The 20,351-nt window shown below is 42.0% G+C and overlaps 1 protein-coding gene and 1 long non-coding RNA gene across 2 annotated transcripts in view; one reads left to right on the forward strand and one right to left on the reverse strand.

Annotated features, from left to right (window-relative positions):
* The window catches only part of spata17 (spermatogenesis associated 17), an 84,496-nt gene that overhangs the window by 51,229 nt on the left and 12,916 nt on the right, over positions 1-20,351 (reverse strand). Inside the window, 1 exon segment of the mRNA XM_054731875.2 lies at positions 7,904-8,007. Coding sequence (XP_054587850.2) covers positions 7,904-8,007 — 104 coding nt within the window.
* LOC129153082 (uncharacterized) lies at positions 13,221-15,370 on the forward strand. Its single transcript, XR_008559279.2, has 4 exons — positions 13,221-13,337; positions 13,875-13,970; positions 14,061-14,148; positions 14,587-15,370. It is a non-coding gene; the product is annotated as an uncharacterized lncRNA (long non-coding RNA).

A 20,351-nucleotide genomic window follows, 5' to 3' on the forward strand; every position in this document is an offset into this window, starting at 1 on the left:
ACTTTGCTTATCCCATTTCCAGATTTATTTTTAGTCAAAACAAGAACATTTGGATCAAGTTAGAGCACATCACACTAGTGTTAGTAGCCTTACACTGGCTTCCTGTTTCTAATCGAATCACATTTAAATACTCTGGTTTGTTTTTAATTGCTTGAAAGGGGTGGCTCCTCACTATTTGTCAGATCTGATTCACTCGTACATCCTGTCGAGCTTAGACTGAAATCACGAGGGAGGGAGTCACACCTTCTCGGTCCTGGGACTAAAGCTCTGGAATGATGACGGCAGACGTGAAGCAGGCCCCTTCGCTCAGCACTTTAAGAGCCATCTCAATGATGTACACTAATAGGTTGCAGTTGCATGTTTTCAGTCCCAACTTGTTTTTAACCGTGGGGGCTGGGCTGTTTTTATTCTGATTTTTGTTAGCTTGTTTTAATCCATGTATTTTTTTGTTTTTATGTGTAAATTGTGCCACTACAATGGTGTACAGCACTTTGTTTGGGCCATGTGATGGCACTATAAATAAAGATTTAAGAATATTTACCTTATTTAAAGTAATGTAATGTAATTTTTCTAGAGAAGCATTTTTCCTGTTTATACTAAAATAAAATAAAACGTCAAAAAATTGGACTTTACATTTTTTTTTACTTTCTTAGAAATCCGTTTTTGCATTGTAGTCCAATAAATTAATAAATCTATCAACAAAATATTAGTGAATTATAATGACATTTCATAATTTAATACATATATTTGTCCATTGTCTTTCTCCCACAAAACACATTCTGTCCATACAAAAACAATCAGAATGAACGAGTGAACTCGTTTGCACCCAAAGTGGATCAGAAGGAGAAACCGGCAAAAGAAACACTGATGCACAGAAGCGAGGAGCGATCGCAGGGCAGGCCTGCTCAATCTCCATCCTAGCAGCTCTCCTTTCATGAATGTCCTTGGAAGGGACACAGGAGAGAGAGGAATGAAGAAGGCTGGAGAAAAAAATATGGAGAGAAAGAAAAGAGAATATGGCAGCAAGAAAAAATAAATAAATTATCTCTTTGCTAATCCACAAATACCTCATTTCAAGGATAACTAGCTAGACTTCACCACATTGCTATAACACCAGAAGAATTATTTATCTGATTACGGCAGTAATAATTACCCAGCTGTTTAGTGCAAATAGAGAAATAATTCATGTAGTCAACAGGCCGTGTTAGTGAGGCAGCGATGACTCTAGCACATTTAGTAAATATGCAAAGCGTGGTTGGTCTGCTTTCCTAATTGCCCCCATCATCCCTATGCATGCCCTTATTAAAGCCCGGGAACTGTAAGTGTCACCCTGACAAAGTGATAAATTGTTGGGGTGTCAAGGAAAACGGTGGTAGAGTGGGGACTGTGCTGGGGTCCTGACTTCATTAGGGTATGCAGGAGATGAAGGATGAATGAAGATGGACACTAAGGCACAGTGAGCCCATGGCGGGAAGAGAGGGTAAAATAAAGAGCTAAATAGATAAAGATAGAGAGGATGAAGGAGAGAGGTGGGAGTTACAGATTAAGGAATGGAGGATAGAGGGGTATGGTGTAAATGGCAGGTATACCTAATGAAATGGCACAGATGGTTTGATTCTGAGGAGATCTGTCATTAGAAGAGACTGAAATAGGGACCATTGGTGTGAAGGAACAGAAAGAGGTTTGGCAATGGCTGTAGTACTTCTGTATCATTACCATGCACAATGGATCAGCGTTCACTCAATGGACACCATTAATCCAGCACTCAATAATATGGTCAGTGATTTGAAAAGACACACAGACTTGCAATGGCAGAGAACATGCTGGTGAATTAAATGGAGACATTTTCAGGGTGAGTGAGCAATCTGAGGGTTAAAGAGCCAACACAAAAAGGATATTTTAAATAAATGACGGGACGCCGTTAATTGATCATGACCTCAGCAGCACTGAATAAACATGAGATTAACTGGAGTGAAAGTGACCTAAACACCTCACAACGAATGTGTATGTGTGTGTTTCTGTGTGTGTATGTGTGTGTGTGTGTGTGTGTGTGTGTGTGTGTGTGTGTGTGTGTGTGTGTGTGTTGGTGATTTTTGGTACTTTTAAAGTTTTGTTAATCTTTCTTTAGTTTATAGTTTTGACATACAAAGAAAAAATGTGAAACATGAAGGTAAAATATTTTCTGGCAACTTTAAACTTTAACTTCATCAAGATAAAGTTACATTTATTTTAAAAGGGAACTAGTTTCGACCATCAACATAAATATAGGTTTTGGCACGCTTTTAGCACCCCCTAGTGTCCGTTTGTAGAAATGAAAGCAAAATCTTCTCGCCTTGCATTCGTCTCTTTAACACCTTAATCTAACAGCTGAAATGTCTCCAAGCCTTCCTTAGCATCTACAGCAGTGATTCATTTCTTAATTAAACAAATCTGCTGTGTTCATGATCTAAAACATGCAGGGAACATGCTGGAAGCTGACTGCATCGCCAGGTTTGTCAGCTCAGTTGTTTCTTATTCTAACAGAGCGGCCCGCCAGTCTGAAGTTGCAAGTGGGATATTCTGGCCACAGGGGGCGATACAGGCTAGGTGGCCTTTCATTATCCCTGTTCGGTGTCATTTTAGCACATACTGACTCAAGAAAATAATCTAAAAATATGAAAAAGTTGCAAAGCTTCCCCTTACTTGAACAACTGTATTATTTATGAGAACATTTCCAAAGCACACTGCCAAAATTGCAGTGCACATGAAAGAAAAGGTCCAGAACAATTAAAGCACATAAAAACCAGTACTGGTAATGATAACACACACACACACACACACACACACACACACACACACACACACACACACACACATATATATATATATATATATATATATATATATATATATATATATATATATATATATATATTACAAGAACAATTTAAAAATGAAAATTCAAGCTACTTAATCAAACCTTATAGAAACATTTTATAAATTGATCTAAAATGAATCAGCTACAACTGATCAACCTTCTTGGAGGATATTCTCTACAGTAATGGAATATTTTTTTAACATTGCTATGTGTGCCTTTGCATTAAAGTCCTTTAGGAAAAAGGGTCTGCACGGGTGTAGTAAATGAGGTACAGTCATAATGCATATTTCTGTTTATTGACAAGGTGATGTTTGCACACACACAAAAAAAAAAGAACTTGGGCTGCTAGAATTTTTCTGACACTCCTTGAGGAAAAGAGGAATATTGTCATATTTACAAACTTTGAAATGTCAATCCGGTCCAACTCTGACTATATTTACATTCAAATAAGCTAAACCCTGTTCTAAAGTTGATGCATCTGTGGTGAATCTTTGATTTAGAAAATTTGTGTTGAAAATTATGTTTATTCCAGCAAGGTTAATTTCAAATAGTGACTACTGAACTGTAAATGATACTAATTTAACTTGTGAATCGTTAAGGCTTTTCATGTTTGGGCTGAAAAAAGTAAGAAGTACTTGAAACTTAAAGATGCAGTATGTAAGAATGAACATGCTGTTGTCAAATTAGGTTACTGAAGTCCGTTTTTCTAAACAAAAAAATAACTGTCTCATAGGGGTTGTACGAAAGAGTCGACTAGTCGACTAGTCGACTTCACGGCTCTGTAGTGACTTTTTATGCCTGTCATTAACTAGTCGCTGTCATGTGATAATGACTGACAAGATGCAGTCCTCGGAAAAGACAGCAGTGATGAGCCCCTGCGCGTCTGGATCGAGGCGGAGGCGACGCGCTGTGCGGTACTGACACCGGCGGTAAAACGGACATTTAACCAAACTGTGACCTTTTCCCTCTTGCAATTTAACCTTCCCCTCACCCCCATCCTAATCTTAACCAGTTTGCGCATGCAAAGCTCTGATCATTGACGTGCGCTCCAGACATTGCGTCCTGAGCACCGCCAAATCAGGTGTCACCACCTCAAAAACAAATTAAACACGCGATCGTTCATGTCGGCTCATTTCCTTTCATGTTTTCTGCCTGTTATTTGTGCCTGATGCATTTCGCTGCTGCGGAGCGAGGCGCATCACCTGTTCCTCCGGTGACGCACCCCCAAGATTCCACTATCTCCACTCAGCTCTGTTCCGGCATGAACTCCGCAGCAAAAACGGTCCCGTTGCAGTCGGCCGGCGAGCAGCGGCACTCCGCTGTTTTTGCGGTCGGTAGATCTTTTAGAACTGCAGTTCAAAGGTAACTCATGAGGTGAATATATATGAACCCAGCCAGGTAGCAGTTTCTCTTTAGGGTTGAGAGGAGATGCAGGAAGATAATAAACAGACAGGACAGAAAAATAGTCAAATAAAAACAAGTTAGTTTTTGTACCTGGTGGTTGCAACAAACAGACACCACTGAAGGTAATCAGAAGTGAGGAACAGAAAATGAAATAATTATTTTAATGTTTAGAGCAGCAGGAAAGGCTGCAGGCACATCAGTGAGTTTGCGGCTGCTGCGCAGGGGGAGGGGGGAGAGGGCTGAAGTAGGAAGCAGAAACTACCGTTATTAAAAGAGATGTGTTAACTTAGAAAATGTGGGCGCAATTTTAATTGTCAAAAACTTCAGCGAACCTACCGACCGACCCCCCCCCCTCCCCCGCCGCCGCCGCTTCCGGCGTATGACGTCATCAACGACTAGTCGAAGTCGACTCGACTTTCATTACTTGACTGTCGACTTTTAAAAAAATTAAGTCGTGCAGGCCCTACTGTCTCACTACCATTTTGTGAATTTGATGGCTGTTCCCATTTATGGCTCCACAGAAGATTCTAGATTACGAGAGAAGACGAGTCATACACAGTAAGTCGTGAAATAGATAAATATTTGCTATTAGCAGTTTTGGGTGATTTACAGTAGGGAGCACTTACTACACCAAATACGGTAGGATACCGCCGGCATTACAGAAGTCTTGCTGTTAGCTCGCTGTTATAGCTGTGAACAACTCATTAAAGTAAGTAAAGCACCCACGATTCACTCATTATGGGCTCGACACACGGGAGGCGACATTGCCTCTCCTCCATTCATTTTCAATGAGACATGCGCGAATAAGCGATAATCGCGGGTCTCCCTCCTACCAAGCGAAACGCGAAAACGTGCGTGTGAAATTTTGCACTCGTGCACGTGTCGTGCACAGGCGACCCAGCGACGCGATCCAAGAAAGTTGAAACATTTCCAAATTTTCATCGCTGTCGCTCGGACGAGGACCAATCAACGGAGGTTTCATTCACTGACCAATGAGCGGACAGGATGCTCCGTACATCTCCGAGCAAACATGGAGGAGAAGTTGAATATTATTATGTTTTATATAGTAAAATCAGAAGTAAGATTTCACATAACTCTAGCAGCACCTTGTGAAACATCATATCTACCACTTTTTTTTAACTCTGAACCGCTTAAATAACCTTAATTCCCTCCAACCTGACGCAGCCAAACAAAACAACGGAAGTATCGATTTCGCCATGGAACAGAACGCGTAGACGGCTTTGCTGCTGCCGCGGGTCGCCTCCCGTGTGTCAGGTAATAAAAGCGACAGCAACGAATTTCGCTGATTGCGGTCGTTTGTCACCTCCCATGTGTCGAGCCCCTTATTCACTTCACACATACATTGTTCAAAAAATTGTACCTTTAATGAACAAGATTAGACATTTCCTCCATTCAACATAAAATCAGCTGAAAACCAGAGAAACGGGAATGCAGAGAGAGAAGGCAGGAAAAGTTTGACTTTTTGTGTATTTGCAGCAGTACAGTGGAACTCTATACCATTTACCACAAAACACCTGGAAACATACACGCTGTTCAAATCTCAGTGAAATAAATGTTAATCAATACTCTTATTTATATTACCTTTTATTCAGTGATATTTATAGATGGCACATTTAAAATGTGTTTAAAGTGAAGAGGGGCCTTTAAATAGTTAAACTTTGTGGGTTGGTATTGTACAGCAGGTGAAAAGTAGTATTCTTTGAGGTTAATTTTGGTACATTTACATTTATCTGATATTCATTAACATTGTACATTGTCATTGTGAAATAGATTAACTAGGCTGAAAGATACATTTAATCAAAAGCACAAAAATGCCTGTATCTAGTGTAATGTCCGAAAGGGTCAATTTTCACCTATAGATTCATCAAGATAATAACCTTTCATCTACAGCATAAATCCACTTTCTATTTGGCCTTCCAGAACCAGAAGGTTCTGTTCAGTGCCTGTTGACATTCCATGAAGACAAAAAATTCAGACATTCTCTCCCAAGGTTCCTGCACTCTCTGTGAAAGCCAGACGTCAACATTCTTCACTCTGAATAAGTGAAGACTCCATGACTTTTACAACCCATAAGCTTACAATAATCATATGTGATGAATGAACAAGATGTTTAAATTAAATATTTGAATAATCTGTGCTTAAATCAATGAATTTGAAATGAATATTGTTCTTACATTTATATCACAAATCAGTATGTGTTTGATTTAACAAGTTAATCATTGTTTACATTCATACACATTACAATAAGATACATATTAAGGTTAATATGCAGATGGAAGAGGAATCCGCGGCTGATCTCCGTGGAAAATAAACGTGATCTGCAAATTGTGATCAAGGCTTTTCAGAGCTGATCACACCAGCTGTCTGTGTGCAGCACCGAGTCCCCCCCACCCCCACCCCCCACCCCCTCCCAGCACGCAGTGGCCAAATATAAACAAATGCATCTGCCGAATATTTACTCCGTTATGTAAACTTTAACTCCTGCAGCTTAGAGGAAACTTGTTAAATACGTCAACACGGTGGATTTAATAGAAACTTTAAAGAACAAACTCTGGACGGTGTGAGGTGAGTTTGTCTCACTGCAGAAATAAAAACACACACGGAGCGTCAGCAGTCAGATGCAGCCGCTCACCAACACACGTGTGTGTGTGAGCGTCAGAAGGCTGAACAATAACCTGTAGAATAATTAAACTCATCATGCTAGAGAAGCTTCTCTGTGGTGGACCACACCAGCTTCTGCCACAATAAATAATAATAATATAATAATAAATAACATTTTTTATTTCCTTTCTGAACTATTTCTGTTGAGAGTTTTAATGTTTAAAATCTGTTAGATTGTTACTGACAGCAGCTACATTTAAGTTTCACGTTCTGTTCTGACTGAAGCTGCTGAAGCATGGAGGTGTAGTTCTCAGTCATCCTGGACATGATCATCCTGAGAGTTTTAGCTGAAAACAGCTGGACGTTTCTGGATATGTTGGAGACATTTAGCCTCTCATCCCAAAGGATTCTTCCAGACTTTGGTTGTGGTCAGAAACAAACACACTGGTTGTGCTGCAAGTATTTTTCTTTTTTTCATCCAAAACACGTTTTTGTTTAAATGAAGGTGATGTTATTGTTCATAGAATTAAAATTCATGTTGAAGTTAAGATTATTTCATCAAGTAGGACCTGTGGTTAGCTGGCTCATGTAAAGCATGTCATGTCTTCAAAGAATCGGAATCGGGAATCAATAGGAACTGGAATCGAAACAAGGAATTGGAATCGGAATCATTCAAAATCAACAATGCCCAACCCTAGTCATTAGTTTAGGAAAAATAATTAAATGCATTTTATAAACTATATACCTGACTGTCTGAATTAATATGAAGTGTGTTTATGGTCCCTGAATAAGCGAAGAACCCTAGAATCGTCTGATTAAACATTCAAAGATCAATCAGATTGATATTTCATATTTATATTAAATCAACACCTGTTATTATCTATTTGTTTGATTGTGTTTAACATTCAGAGGCTAATATTTCTCAAAAAAGTAGTGTAAATGTTAAATATTGTATAAAACAAATCAAATCTGAAATGAGTTTCTAACAAAAACTATCAATAAAGTTTACTGAATATTTACCTCATGAGCTCATTGTTTAGGAGGATTCCTTGGATGCAGCGTTTCCGTTCATAGAAGCTATGAATGTACTTCCTGCTATAAAATCCCCTCCACCTTCGCTGAATCTATAAAAAATGATTTCCATTAAAACATTAGAAGCAAAATTAGGAAATATGGAAGCATAGCATAGGATTGTGTTCTTTTTTGCAGTCAAAATTTAAAAGACACAACATGAATTTTTTAAAATTGGCACAAATTACTTTACTTGGCAGTATTTGCTGAGTAATCTGGAGTGGAAACAGATTGTCTTTTCTGGTGTTTTTTTTTTTAAGTTTTATTGCTGTTCTTCGTAAATTGCCCCCATTGTTTTACACAACAATACAGGAGGACGTTCCAAGGTGGGATCTACAACTGTCACCTCTATATATTTAACCATTTCAGTCAACGCTAACACTGGAGGGCTGCAGATTATCCATCCCATGCACCCACCCACACCACTGCATCATTTTAAAGCAATGGGCGGATGTCCTTCAGACTAATTAGGAGATTAAAACAATGGCAGGTAAAAGAATAATTATGCTATGAGAAGAACTCAGAGGAGAGGAGGAGGAGTGGAGGCTAGAAGAAAAACAACAAAGAGCAAAATGAGAATTAGCATTGATCTGCCAGTCAATAGATAATTTTAAATAAAGTAATTGGCGCCACCAGAGTTCTTGCTGACCTTTGTTGACTAGTGAAATCAATGCTGTTGAATCTAATACAAATCCGAGGTGCAGCATGTAAACACTGGTTTCTATTATAGCTTTAATACATTATCTTCTGTTATCTACCACACTGTGATGAAGACAATAGGCAGCGTGTGATAAAAAAATAGAGTCAACATTGATTCTGAGGAAATGCCACAAGGAATCCTGAGATGATTGTTTCTCTCGTTTGTTTTGCTTTCTCTCTATTTAAACAACAAATCCTTCCTCAGAAAAAAAAGTTGTTTATAAGGACAGAGATTTGGTTTAAATAATACAAATGGTCACCATTGTTTTGTCAAGAAGGTAAAAAAAATCAAGAACCTTTAAGCAAAGACTGCATTTGCATTAATTGTCAGTGGTTTATAATTTATAATTACTGTTAAAATCAGTCTGTTATCAATTAGAAAATAAGAATTTCTGCATTTTTGTCTTTTCTCCTACAGCTGAGAACAGAGCAACATCCTGGGACAAAATCTACTTGTGAGGCAAAAGCCTAGGTCAAGGGCAGTGGGATAAAACTGGAGCAGCTGAAAAAAATATCCGTCATACATAGAATATACCGACTGCAGCACAAGCCCATGTGGGAATTAAACCCAGGACTTTCTTGTGCTGTTAACTACTTAGCCACACTCATTTTCTAATGGTGTTTGTTCAAACAAAATCAGTGCACAAAAAAATAAAAATAAAAATAAATCAATCCCAAAGATTTGTTTTCTAAATATTAGCTGCATTTCCATTATAGGAGATTATGGAAATTTCTGCGAGGGTGAAGGTGACAGGGAAAATGGTGGCTTGATGAGTCTTCTCAGCCGTAACGCTTTTTTCAGCCCTTTCAAAACTTTGATGAGACGTCAGTAAATTGCAGCTTACTTGGTAGTGAGTGACTTCACTGACTGGCATTAAAAGGCATCCATGACTGTTAACAGTGGCGGATCGTCCATAGGGGGCGCTAGAGCTCATGTAAAAGTCACCAGTCCCCAGTAGTCTCAGGAAGAAGAAGATATGAAGCACAAAATAAAAAAAATAATAAAACATGAAAATTAAACTAAACAACCTATATATAATACAGACTATAAGTACTGTGTATAATCTGCATTTAAGTGTAGTTGAAAAATGTTCTCTCACACTTTAACTACGACCGAATCCTCTTGTGAAGTACTTCCTGTTCCTTTCGGGCGTAGCAATCTTTACCATGAACCTACGACCTACCTACTGGCGTCCAAGACATCCCAAGACAGTCAGAAATCAGCTCAGTGTGACATTGGGACAACAGAGTCTACGAACCAAGTGTTTGTTTTTTTTACTATCACACAAATTATTATGATCATAAACTTTAGGAATGGTAAGACTGAATTTATGCTTTCTACTTCACTAAATTAGCAGCTGTTTTGATGCAGAGTTCCTTGAGTTTTGCAGGTAGAGTATTGGTACTTATATTGTTGTAAAGAGGAGAGTCTGGGATTTCATTTAAACAACTGCTTCTGTGGATAACATTCAGGGAAGAGTTCTGTGAGGGTTCTGTAAAATAGGTCAAAACAGCATAGAGGACAGCTGTTTGGGGATTTCTGCTGCTTTTTTTTTGGTGCTGGGAGTTTAGAAACTACGATTTTAAAAGGGTATTTCAGAGTACATATCCCAATGCTTGTACTCGTATACATAGGCGTCATTTTAACCGGGGACGCCGGGGACATGTCCCCGGCAAAATTTGTGATTGGCAGCTGTGTCCCCCCCACTTTCAAAAACGCCTGCTGATGAGGATTTTTGTTTTACCAGCTCAGATCTTATACCAGGGGTCGGCAACCTGTTCCCATCAAAGAGCCATTATTACCCATTTCCCACGGTAATTTTGGACGGACCTTAATAAGCAGCGACTTAAGTGAAGCAGGCAGGTCGCGCTAGAAAATTTCGTTTAAAAAGACGTCATGAATGTGTTCCCCCGTCATTTTTATTTATAAAATATGAAGTAAAAACTCACAATTTAATTTTCATTCATTTGTCATTAATATTTAGTCTACAACTGTGCGTTAAGTGGACCATCTTCCAGTAAACGCAAAGCATCCAGCCCACCTCTCCAAATGCGTAAACTGTGCATCAGCCGCTAGTTAGGCGCGTCGCGCGATCGGCCCAGACAAGAGCAGAGCAAATAGAGAAAGAATAGAGGATTATTGTGTCTGGATGTGGATGGAGATTACATTTTACAGCAGCCTGATCATCATTTAAACACGTAAACCATCACCTGTCTTCTAGTCCACGCTGTCAGCATTATTTAATTGGTGTGTGTGTGTGTGTGTGTGTGTGTGTGTGTGTGTGTGTGTGTGTGTGTGTGTGTGTGTGTGTGTGTTTTCCACTTCAAACACTGGTCTAACCAACCAGACCAGCTTGTCCAGTAACATATTAATGTTACAATTAAACAGTTTCACTTCATGTAGGCTAGGAACGTTTCACCTGCCGTGGCCCGACCGCTTCTGCTCCACATAAACTTTGTGCGTGATCAAATGTCTCTACAGGTGCTTTCTGAGCTGCTATTCTGCCTCAGACTGGATGCGTCATGCGTTTCCATATTAGAGACGGGAACAAGCGCTGTTCAGCCAAAGTTTCATAATTTCATAAAAAGAACATTTTTCCAAGTGACACATCCCTCAGAGAGACCGGGTTTCCAGACCGCTTCAGTGGGAGGAAATCTTATCGCATGCGCCGTTCTGCACTGCGCTGCGAACCCCAGATCTTCAGCTCACTGTCCACCGTGGGCGCTCCAAGCCGCGCTGAACAGTGTCCAGTATAAAGCTCTGATGTTCTGATGGGAATATTTTACCTCCGCGATGTGCGTTAACGATTAAAATGTCAGCTCATCCATGCGCATCAGTATGCGTCGAGGTAATTCTTTCAAACCAAGCAACATCCTTGAGTTCATCTGTCAAAATAAACAGTCAAATGGAAATATCTGTAACCTGCCGTTTAACTGTTTTGCCTTCCTGTGAAGATTGTTGCAAAGAGAAACAATTAAACTTGATTAACCCCAGAGCCAGCCAGAGAACCAGAGCGCATGTGGAAGGTTCCTCCCACTGAAGCGAGTGTTTTCCAAACCCTGTCTCTCAAAGAGACTTGTCACTTAGAAAATGTTCCCTGATGATGAAACTTTGGCTGAATAGTGCTTGTTCCTGTCTCCAATGTGGCGACACATCCAGGAGCCGTCTGAGGAGAATCCCAGAATCTCACATCCTCTTCAGCTCATAAAGTGCCGATATGATTACGCACAAGCGTGACGCGCCAACCCGGTCTCACAGTAAGACCGGGTTGGACCTGTTCAGGTTTACGCAGACAATCTTTACATTTAGAATTGGCATACAGATGTAAAATTAATGCAGTAAAATATAAAGCATTTTATTTAAATATCCATTCATTATTTTACATGCAGAGAGCCGCATCAGATGGATGGAAGAGCCGCATGCGGCTCCAGAGCCGCGGATTGCCGACCCCTGTGCTAGCCTACTTTATTGTCCCCAGCAATTTTTAAACCCCACTCAAGTGTATGGTTATTGTCCCCAGCAATTCTGAAAACAAACTGACGCCCTTGCTCGTATATATACTATGTATTGCTGGGTTTCACTTGTGTGACGTCTGCGGACAGAAAGTGTTTTGCTCTGCAACAAAACACTTAGATACAACATGGTGCGATGGATGAAAGCTATTTTACTAAGGCTAAATGAGCTGGCACAGATAGGATATCACAAAAAAAATACATCTTCTTTTAGGTCATGCATGCTTCATAGGTATTACACAGCAAACCAAATGAAAGCCTTTTACAAGCCTGGAAGCATAAAGCAATTTTATTTCAGGTTGGTAAACTTTTAGTTGATCCGGAGAAGCTTTAAATTACAATCATCTTATTTTTGCTCGGTAGTGAGTTGTGCTATTTTAATTCATTAGTTCACGATAATGATGTAATAAACTTTTTATGGCTTTTCAAATCCAAATTTCTGGTACGTTTGATTTTAATAAAGTATAAACGCCATGCTACAACACTAAGCTAACAGCTAAAAACATTAGCACTCTAAAAGCTATTTGCAGTGAGGACACATGAAAACAATATAAAACTGTTAAAGGAGACATAACATGAAAAACACTCTTTTTTATCCATTAACACAGTGTGTTTCACATTTTAAGAGTCTAAGTGAGCAAAAAGGCTTATATTATTCACTGGAGTTGCTAGTTAGATATTTAATAATTAAGTTTTGGGCATATTTGTCCACCCGTTCAGTTTTTCAAATTATCTATTACATCAGTAATTTATTTCGTCAGGATAACAACCAAATATGGTAATGGCCCTCGGCTAAACACAGAGCCAATCTGCCATTTTTTCATCTCGCTAAGATTTTTTGTAGTCCTATTGGAAAAATGCAGAATGTCTGGTTATTTTAGCCACACACAGCTCAAAACTGTTCCTCGTTTTAAGGAAGGGTGGTGGGGCAATATTTAAACCCAGGAGCTGATGACACTACTGCTAAAAAAAACACAGAAGAAAAAGTAGTGTGTGTGTTTGTGTGTGTGAGTGTGAGTGTGTGTGTGTGTGTGTGTGTGTGTGTGTGTGTGTGCGCGCGCGCGGTTCTTTCGGTGTCTCCAGGCTACTGACCAAGTACCGAGGGCTTCATCTATCTAAAAGGAGTAATTTCCATCTGAATGTGGCAGCAACGGGACACAGCAGCAGAGCGGTAAGCTTCATATCACTCTAAAATGTCGACAAACTTTACTTTAGATTTACGGGCATTAGCAGCACTAAAGCGTTAGCATCCGGCTTGCTATCGCTAGCACAGTATGCTAGTAAAGTTAGCACCCAGATTAATGTGGATTTGGCTGATTTTCGTGGAATAAAACGTGATTTCTGATCAACGCCTTCTTTTACACCAGATGATAACCTCCCACTGATTGTAACAGCAGAGAGTCTGTGTGTTATTCTACGTGAGTGTGATGTAATCTTAGCATCCAGTAAATAAAGTCCCATATCAGCTAAAATGCAGCGTGACAGTTATTAAAGTGCGTCAACACAGTGGATTTAATACAAGTTTTAAAGAACGATCTCTGAGTGGAGTGAGGTTAGTTTTTTGTCTCACTGCAGATATAAAAACTAACTCTGCATCAGTCAGACGCAGCAAAGCTCACCGTCTGTATGAGCGTGAGCGTCGGATAGCTGATAAAATCAGCTGTAAAATAATTAAAACAAAAGTAGAAATGTTCCTTTGCTTTTTTAGTGTCCACATCCAGAAGGCTGGAGCCGTGTTTCACTGACAGGCTGTCAGACTAAAGCCCTGATGAGCTCAGCTGGGACAAACTGGTCTGATGTTTAGGTACGTGAAGATCTGCTTCTCCAAGGCCTTGAGATGCTAGTAAAAAATAATTTAGCCAGCTTGCTAATGTTACTTTTCTTCTCCTCTAAGGAACACAGAACGTTCAGATGTTGAAGCTTCACGTCACCTACTGAGGAAGGAGACCCACCAGTAAAGAGACGGTCTGGACCAGACCAAAGTGAGTGATGACACACCTCAGCCACCCTCATCATTAAGAACACCTCACCCCCTGAATCACTCCGTCTGATGACAGCAGAGTGATTTATTTGTTGTTTTACTTGTTTAGTCTGTTTAGAAATGATAGAATTACATTATTTTCTGTAATCGACCATCTGATCTGGACATGTACAGAATAACTTTCCCCAAGTTCAGCAGCAGCTGGCCTACAAAAACAGCTGCAGCATGTAGTAAGTCTGTCTGCACTGCTCTCTAATGAGCTTCCTTTCATAAGGAATCATTTGTATAATTTTAGTGTCACTATTTTATTACATTTGTAAGAATATGAAGTCACTGCAGCAACACAAACGTGACTATAAACATGAAAGCTAAAGAACCAACTTTCCTAAAGCTGCTTGTAAACAAAATATGTCATTAAAGTTATCGTCTATCATTGCAGAATATGGCGATGACATCATGGAACTGGTCTTTGGAAAAGTTTTCCCTGAACCAACTCCGTTTCTAGATGAGGTAGAGAAGATCTGCATCTCACCAACCCTCTGGTCTCAGTATTCAGACAACGGAGGTCTCCCACTGTTATCCAGGACCAGTTTGAAGCCGACATACTGCCCCTCCCTCATCACCAGGAAACATCAATCCGTATCCTGAGGACAACAGAAGACGGCAGGAGGACAGGAACTCTGAGACCTAGATACCACCAGCACCGGGACACAAAGCACCTGTGTGCACAACGCCTGTTTAACTACTAAAGCCTGTTTATTATATTGTTCTACTTATTTGCTGTGAGGTTAATACTTAGAAAATTTGTATATTAATGTAAACAATAAAAAATCACTGATTGTATGTTTTCTTTTAGATGTAATGGTCCAAACTCAGCCTTGTAGACATTTATTGCATCCTGTAGGTAAATACACAGAACAGGCTCAGATCCAGGATGACCCAGCATGCTCTTCTTCCATTCTGGCTGTTAGGGATTGTATCAATAACTCAATGCCTACTGATGTTTTCACCTAACGGTATTTATTTAGAATGCAGGTAAGATTTAACTATATTTGTTAGCAAAGCAGACTGATCTTGGGAATTTCACTGCAGCACTGATGTCCACCTCTCTGTACACATTAGAGAGAATTACCACTTTACAGCTAAACACATATAATAAAGATATAGGCTACGCATTGCAGACAATAAAAACAAAGTTGTAAGCATTAGAATTATAATGATCACATTAAAGAACATTGAGAAATGTTCTTTATTTTTGACTAGAATCTCAAATCTTTAAATTAAAATGTGACTGCTTTTTATCCATTTTCAGCCTCAAGACACCCAATATAAAATAAGACTACTTATAAAATTATTTATAATTATATGTATGTATATAGATAGATAGAGATCTTAATAAAATATATTCTTTTAATGGTGTTTTAATGAGCTGTATCATTTTTTTAAAACATTTTTTATAGAAATAAATAAGCAAGCAGCATTCCTTGTGTGTGTGTGTGTGTGTGCGCACGCGCGCGTGCCTGCTCGTTTGTCCTTCAGTCGGCCGTGACGGATGTGTGTGTGTGTGTGTGTGTGTGTGTGTGCGCGCGCACGTGCCTGCTCGCTTGTCCCTCCGTCGGCCGTGACGGGGGTGTGTGTGTGTGAGTGACTACAGACAAATGCATGAGAGAGTTAACAGCCTTGAAACAGCCTGATGAACTACTCTCCCCACATGTTTTAAAAATGCTAATATGCTATGCTAAATCTGCTATGCTAAATAATGATTTCTCTATAGAACTACAAAGTCCGGCTGGGGGAGGAGAGTACAGGTCTGCACTATGGAGGGGGGCGGAGTTTACAGCTCCTCCTCCAGTTTAAAGAGACAGTACCCAAAAACGGCTCGTTCTCAAGACTCTCCTCAGAACAGGGGTAGATGAGGGTCTGTAGAGCAACAATAATGAGGAAATCAGACCAAAGAACTGCAGTTCCACTGTATTTAGACCCCAACTGAAGGATTTAGATGTAAAAAGGAATAACTTAAAAGCATGTTATGTCTCCTGTCGTTTTTATGGCTGTTTCTAAGCCACTGTTTATAAAACACTCAGTAATCTGTTAACTGTTAGAAAGTGATCGCTGTAAACTACAGCAATGTCCATTTCAGCTCCTGTTTAAGCTGTAGATCACTGATCCACCTCTGCATGTCATCGTTCTCGGGTCTAGGTGAGTCCTCCTCCTCAACTAACAATCTTTGGGGTTCTGTGTTCCACAGGTGAGGAGCGGAGAGGTACCAGCTGTTCTGAGTTACTCATTTGGAGCTCGGGTTTAAAAGGAGGATGGAGACACTACTCGAAGCCGGATGATTACTCCAGTATTGGTAACGCCTGCCACTCGTACTTGTTTGACCTCGCATGTTTGGATTATTTGGATTTTGACCTTGGACTGTTTATTGGATTACGGCTTTGAACTTGCTCCTGAAGCTCCTTTTGTTTGCCCTCCTAGGATTACCACCCCAACCTTCACCGAATTCTGCTAAGAACCACGGATCCTCATTCACGTCTCATCCTCCTCCACCGCTCCTGCATTTCTCCTCTCTGCTTCCTCACCTCCCGTCCGGCTGGATTACTACACTCATCTCCTTGGCACCCCGCAGCTCGCTGAGCTAAGAACTCTGAGCAATCGCCCTCGGCATCATTCACTGGATTTCAGTGCTACTTCAGTTCCCGTTTGTTTAAAGACTTTAATTTCTTACCTCCTGACTCCTGAGCTGATTCTGCATGTCTTGGGTTAAACGCCTCCCACAAGCCATGACAGAATCATCCGGCCAACAAGATAACCCAGCGGAATCAGCTCTAGCAGACCTGGCTAACCGGATGGCACAGCAGGAACAAACACTTCCTGTCCTGCTCGATCAACTGGCGGTAGCTAATCAACGGTACCAGCAGTTGGAGGCTCTGGTTCAACAACTCCACGATCGATTACCGGCTCCAGCAGCACCTCCAGCTCCCGCCCAGGCTCCGGTAGCGGTCCCGGAACTAACATCACCGGCTCTGATTCAGCCCGGACCGGAAGTACCCGGACATCCGGAACTCACCCACTTTCGTCTAGCTCCGCCGCCATCTTGTCCAACGTTTTCCGGTGAATTCGAGGACGGATATGGATTTTTATTACAATGTCGCCTGGCTTTCGAGCGTTGTCCAAGCGCTTTTTCTTCCGATTCTGCAAAAAACTCTTTTATTGTGGGACTGTTAAGAGGCAAGGCTCTTAGATGGGCTGAGGCAAAGAGTCGCAACCCTGAGTTTTTATCTGGTTCCTATGAGGATTTTTTGGAGGAGTTTAAATTGACCTTTTGTAGCTCTGAAACCGTCACGGACATACGCAAGAAGTTGTTACACCTCTCCCAGGGTCGAAGAACGGTAGCTGACATGGCACTGGAATTTAGGACTTTGGCTGCAATGACCACTTGGAACAACGAGGCCTTAAAAGCAGCTTTTATTGAGGCCCTTAATGACAAGGTCAAGAACCAGCTAGCTCTGTGTCCTGAGCCACCCACCCTGGAGGGTCTCATTACACTCTCTATCTCAATCGATAAAAGACATAGAGAGTTTCACGGAACTTCTTCATTGGCTTCGTCTTCCTCTTCAACGCGCCGTCAACCCAGCTCAAGACCACCGTTCCAGGCAGAACCGGCAGAGGAGCCCATGCAACTGGGAAGGGCCCACCTTACCCAGGAGGAACGACACCACCGGATGAGTAAGGGTCTCTGCTTGTACTGTGGACTGCCTGGGCATTTCGTCCAGACCTGCCCGGCTTTAGTAAAAGGAAGAGCCCACCAGTAGGTCCGGGAGTACGGGTGGGTAGCAGTTTTGGACATACAACCTCCCGATTCACCCTCGCCTGCTCTGTGATGTGGAAGGGACAACACCACCAGGTCACTGCTCTGGTGGACTCCGGTTGTGAGCAGTCCCTTATCGACCCTCAATTAATCAGAGACTGGGATGTCCCCACAGTTCCTCTTCAGGAACCTATGACTGTTTCTTCTTTAGACTGGAGGTCGTTATCCACCATCTCACACAGGACTACGCCGCTCCAGCTCAGAGCCTCAGGTAATCACATTGAGACAATTTCACTCTTTGTGTTTCCATCCCCTCAGAACCTGTTGGTGCTTGGACACTCATGGCTTGTGCAACACAACCCACACCTTGATTGGCAGGACAACAGAATCGAGGCGTGGAGTCCGACGTGTTACCAGAGGTGCCTCAACTCGGCCTCTCCGGTCTCGAAGGGCCCCAACACGACCCCGGTTGAGCCTCCTGACCTCTCCCAAGTACCAGCTATCTACCACGACCTGCAACAGGTTTTTAGCAGGGACCGAGCAGCGACGCTGCCCCCGCACCGTCCTTTCGATTGTGGTATTGATTTGCTCCCCGGTGCCCCGCTGCCTTCCAGCCGCCTCTACAGCCTCTCCAAACCGGAAAGGGACAGCATGGAGAGCTACATATCTGAGGCCATGGCCAACGGGACCATCAGGCCTTCAACATCTCCCCTGGGTGCTGGTTTCTTCTTCGTAGCTAAGAAGGACGGTTCACTTCGTCCCTGTATCGATTATCGAAGTCTTAACCAGATCACCGTGAAGGATAAATACCCTCTTCCACTGCTGTCCTCCACCTTCGAGCCCGTCCAGGATGCTACCGTTTTTACTCGTCTGGACCTCCGAAACGCCTACCACCTGGTTCGGATCCGCCAGGGGGACGAATGGGAGACAGCCTTCAAGACACCGCTGGGGCATTTCGAATACTTGGTTATGCCTTTTGGACTCACCAACGCCCCGGCTGTTTTTCAGAGACTGGTCAACGCTGTGTTGGGTGATTATATCAATGACTTTGTGACTGTTTATCTAGATGATATTCTGATTTTTTCCAGTTCGATCACCCAACACCAGAAGCATGTCAGGGCTGTGCTTCAACGTCTTCTAGAGAACAGACTCTATGTGAAAGCTGAGAAATGCGAGTTCCATGTCTCTGTGGTAAAGTTTTTAGGTTTTTTTCTGGAGAGCGGGCGGTTAAAGGCTGACCCCGAGAAGGTACAGGCAGTGGCAGACTGGCCTAAGCCCACTACCAGGAAGCAGTTGCAACGGTTTCTGGGGTTTGCCAATTTTTATTGGCGGTTTATTAGGAACTATAGCCAGACAGCCGCTCCTTTAACCTGTCTTACCTCTACCACTAGAACTTTCTCCTGGTCCCCAGAAGCAGAACTGGCCTTTAGGACCCTCAAGAAGAAGTTCACGGAGGCTCCTGTTCTCACCAGGCCGGATCCAAGCCAGCAGTTCACTGTTGAAGTGGACGCTTCTGACACTGGGGTTGGAGCTGTTTTGTCCCAGGTATCTCCCGTCGATCATAAACTCCATCCCTGTGCCTTCTTTTCTAGACGTTTGACGCCGACAGAGAGTCGGTACGATGTGGGGGATCGAGAGTTGTTGGCAGTGAAGTTGGCCCTCGAAGAATGGAGGCACTGGCTGGAGGGAGCAGAACATCCTTTCGTGATCTGGACCGACCACAAGAATGTGACCTACCTCAAGGAAGCAAAACGGCTAAACCCACGCCAATACCGTTGGTCACTTTTCTTTACTCTATTTAACTTTGTCATTTCCTACCGGCCAGGGTCTAAGAACATTAAACCAGATGCCCTTTCCCATCAGTACTCGTCTGAGGATGATCCCGTTCCGAGCACCATCCTCCCTCCGTCCTGCGTGGTGGCGGGGCTCACATGGGAGATCAGAGACAGAGTTCTGGAAGCCCTCAGGGTCGATCCCGGTCCTGGTAACGGTCCTTCAAACAGACTTTTTGTTCCTCAGGTCATGCGAGGCAAGGTTATCCACTGGGCTCATACTGGAAAGTTCTCCATTCACCCTGGTGTCGGTCGGACTTTGGCCCTCATTAAGCACTCCTTCTGGTGGCCGTCTATTTACAAGGACGTGAAGGAATACGTCTTGGCGTGCCATGTGTGTGCCCAACATAAAGGTAACAACCACTCACCTGCTGGTCTACTCTGTCCTCTTCCTGTTCCGTCTCGTCCCTGGTCGCACATCTCCTTGGATTTTGTGTGTGGATTGCCCGCCTCTCGTGGTTTCAATACCATATTGACTATCGTAGACAGGTTCTCCAAGGCTTGCCACCTTGTACCTCTGAAATCTCTCCCATCTTCAGCCATCACTGCCCAGCTCCTGAT

Source organism: Nothobranchius furzeri, chromosome 9 (assembly GCF_043380555.1).
Source record: "Nothobranchius furzeri strain GRZ-AD chromosome 9, NfurGRZ-RIMD1, whole genome shotgun sequence".
Classification (NCBI taxonomy): Eukaryota; Metazoa; Chordata; class Actinopteri; order Cyprinodontiformes; family Nothobranchiidae; genus Nothobranchius; species Nothobranchius furzeri.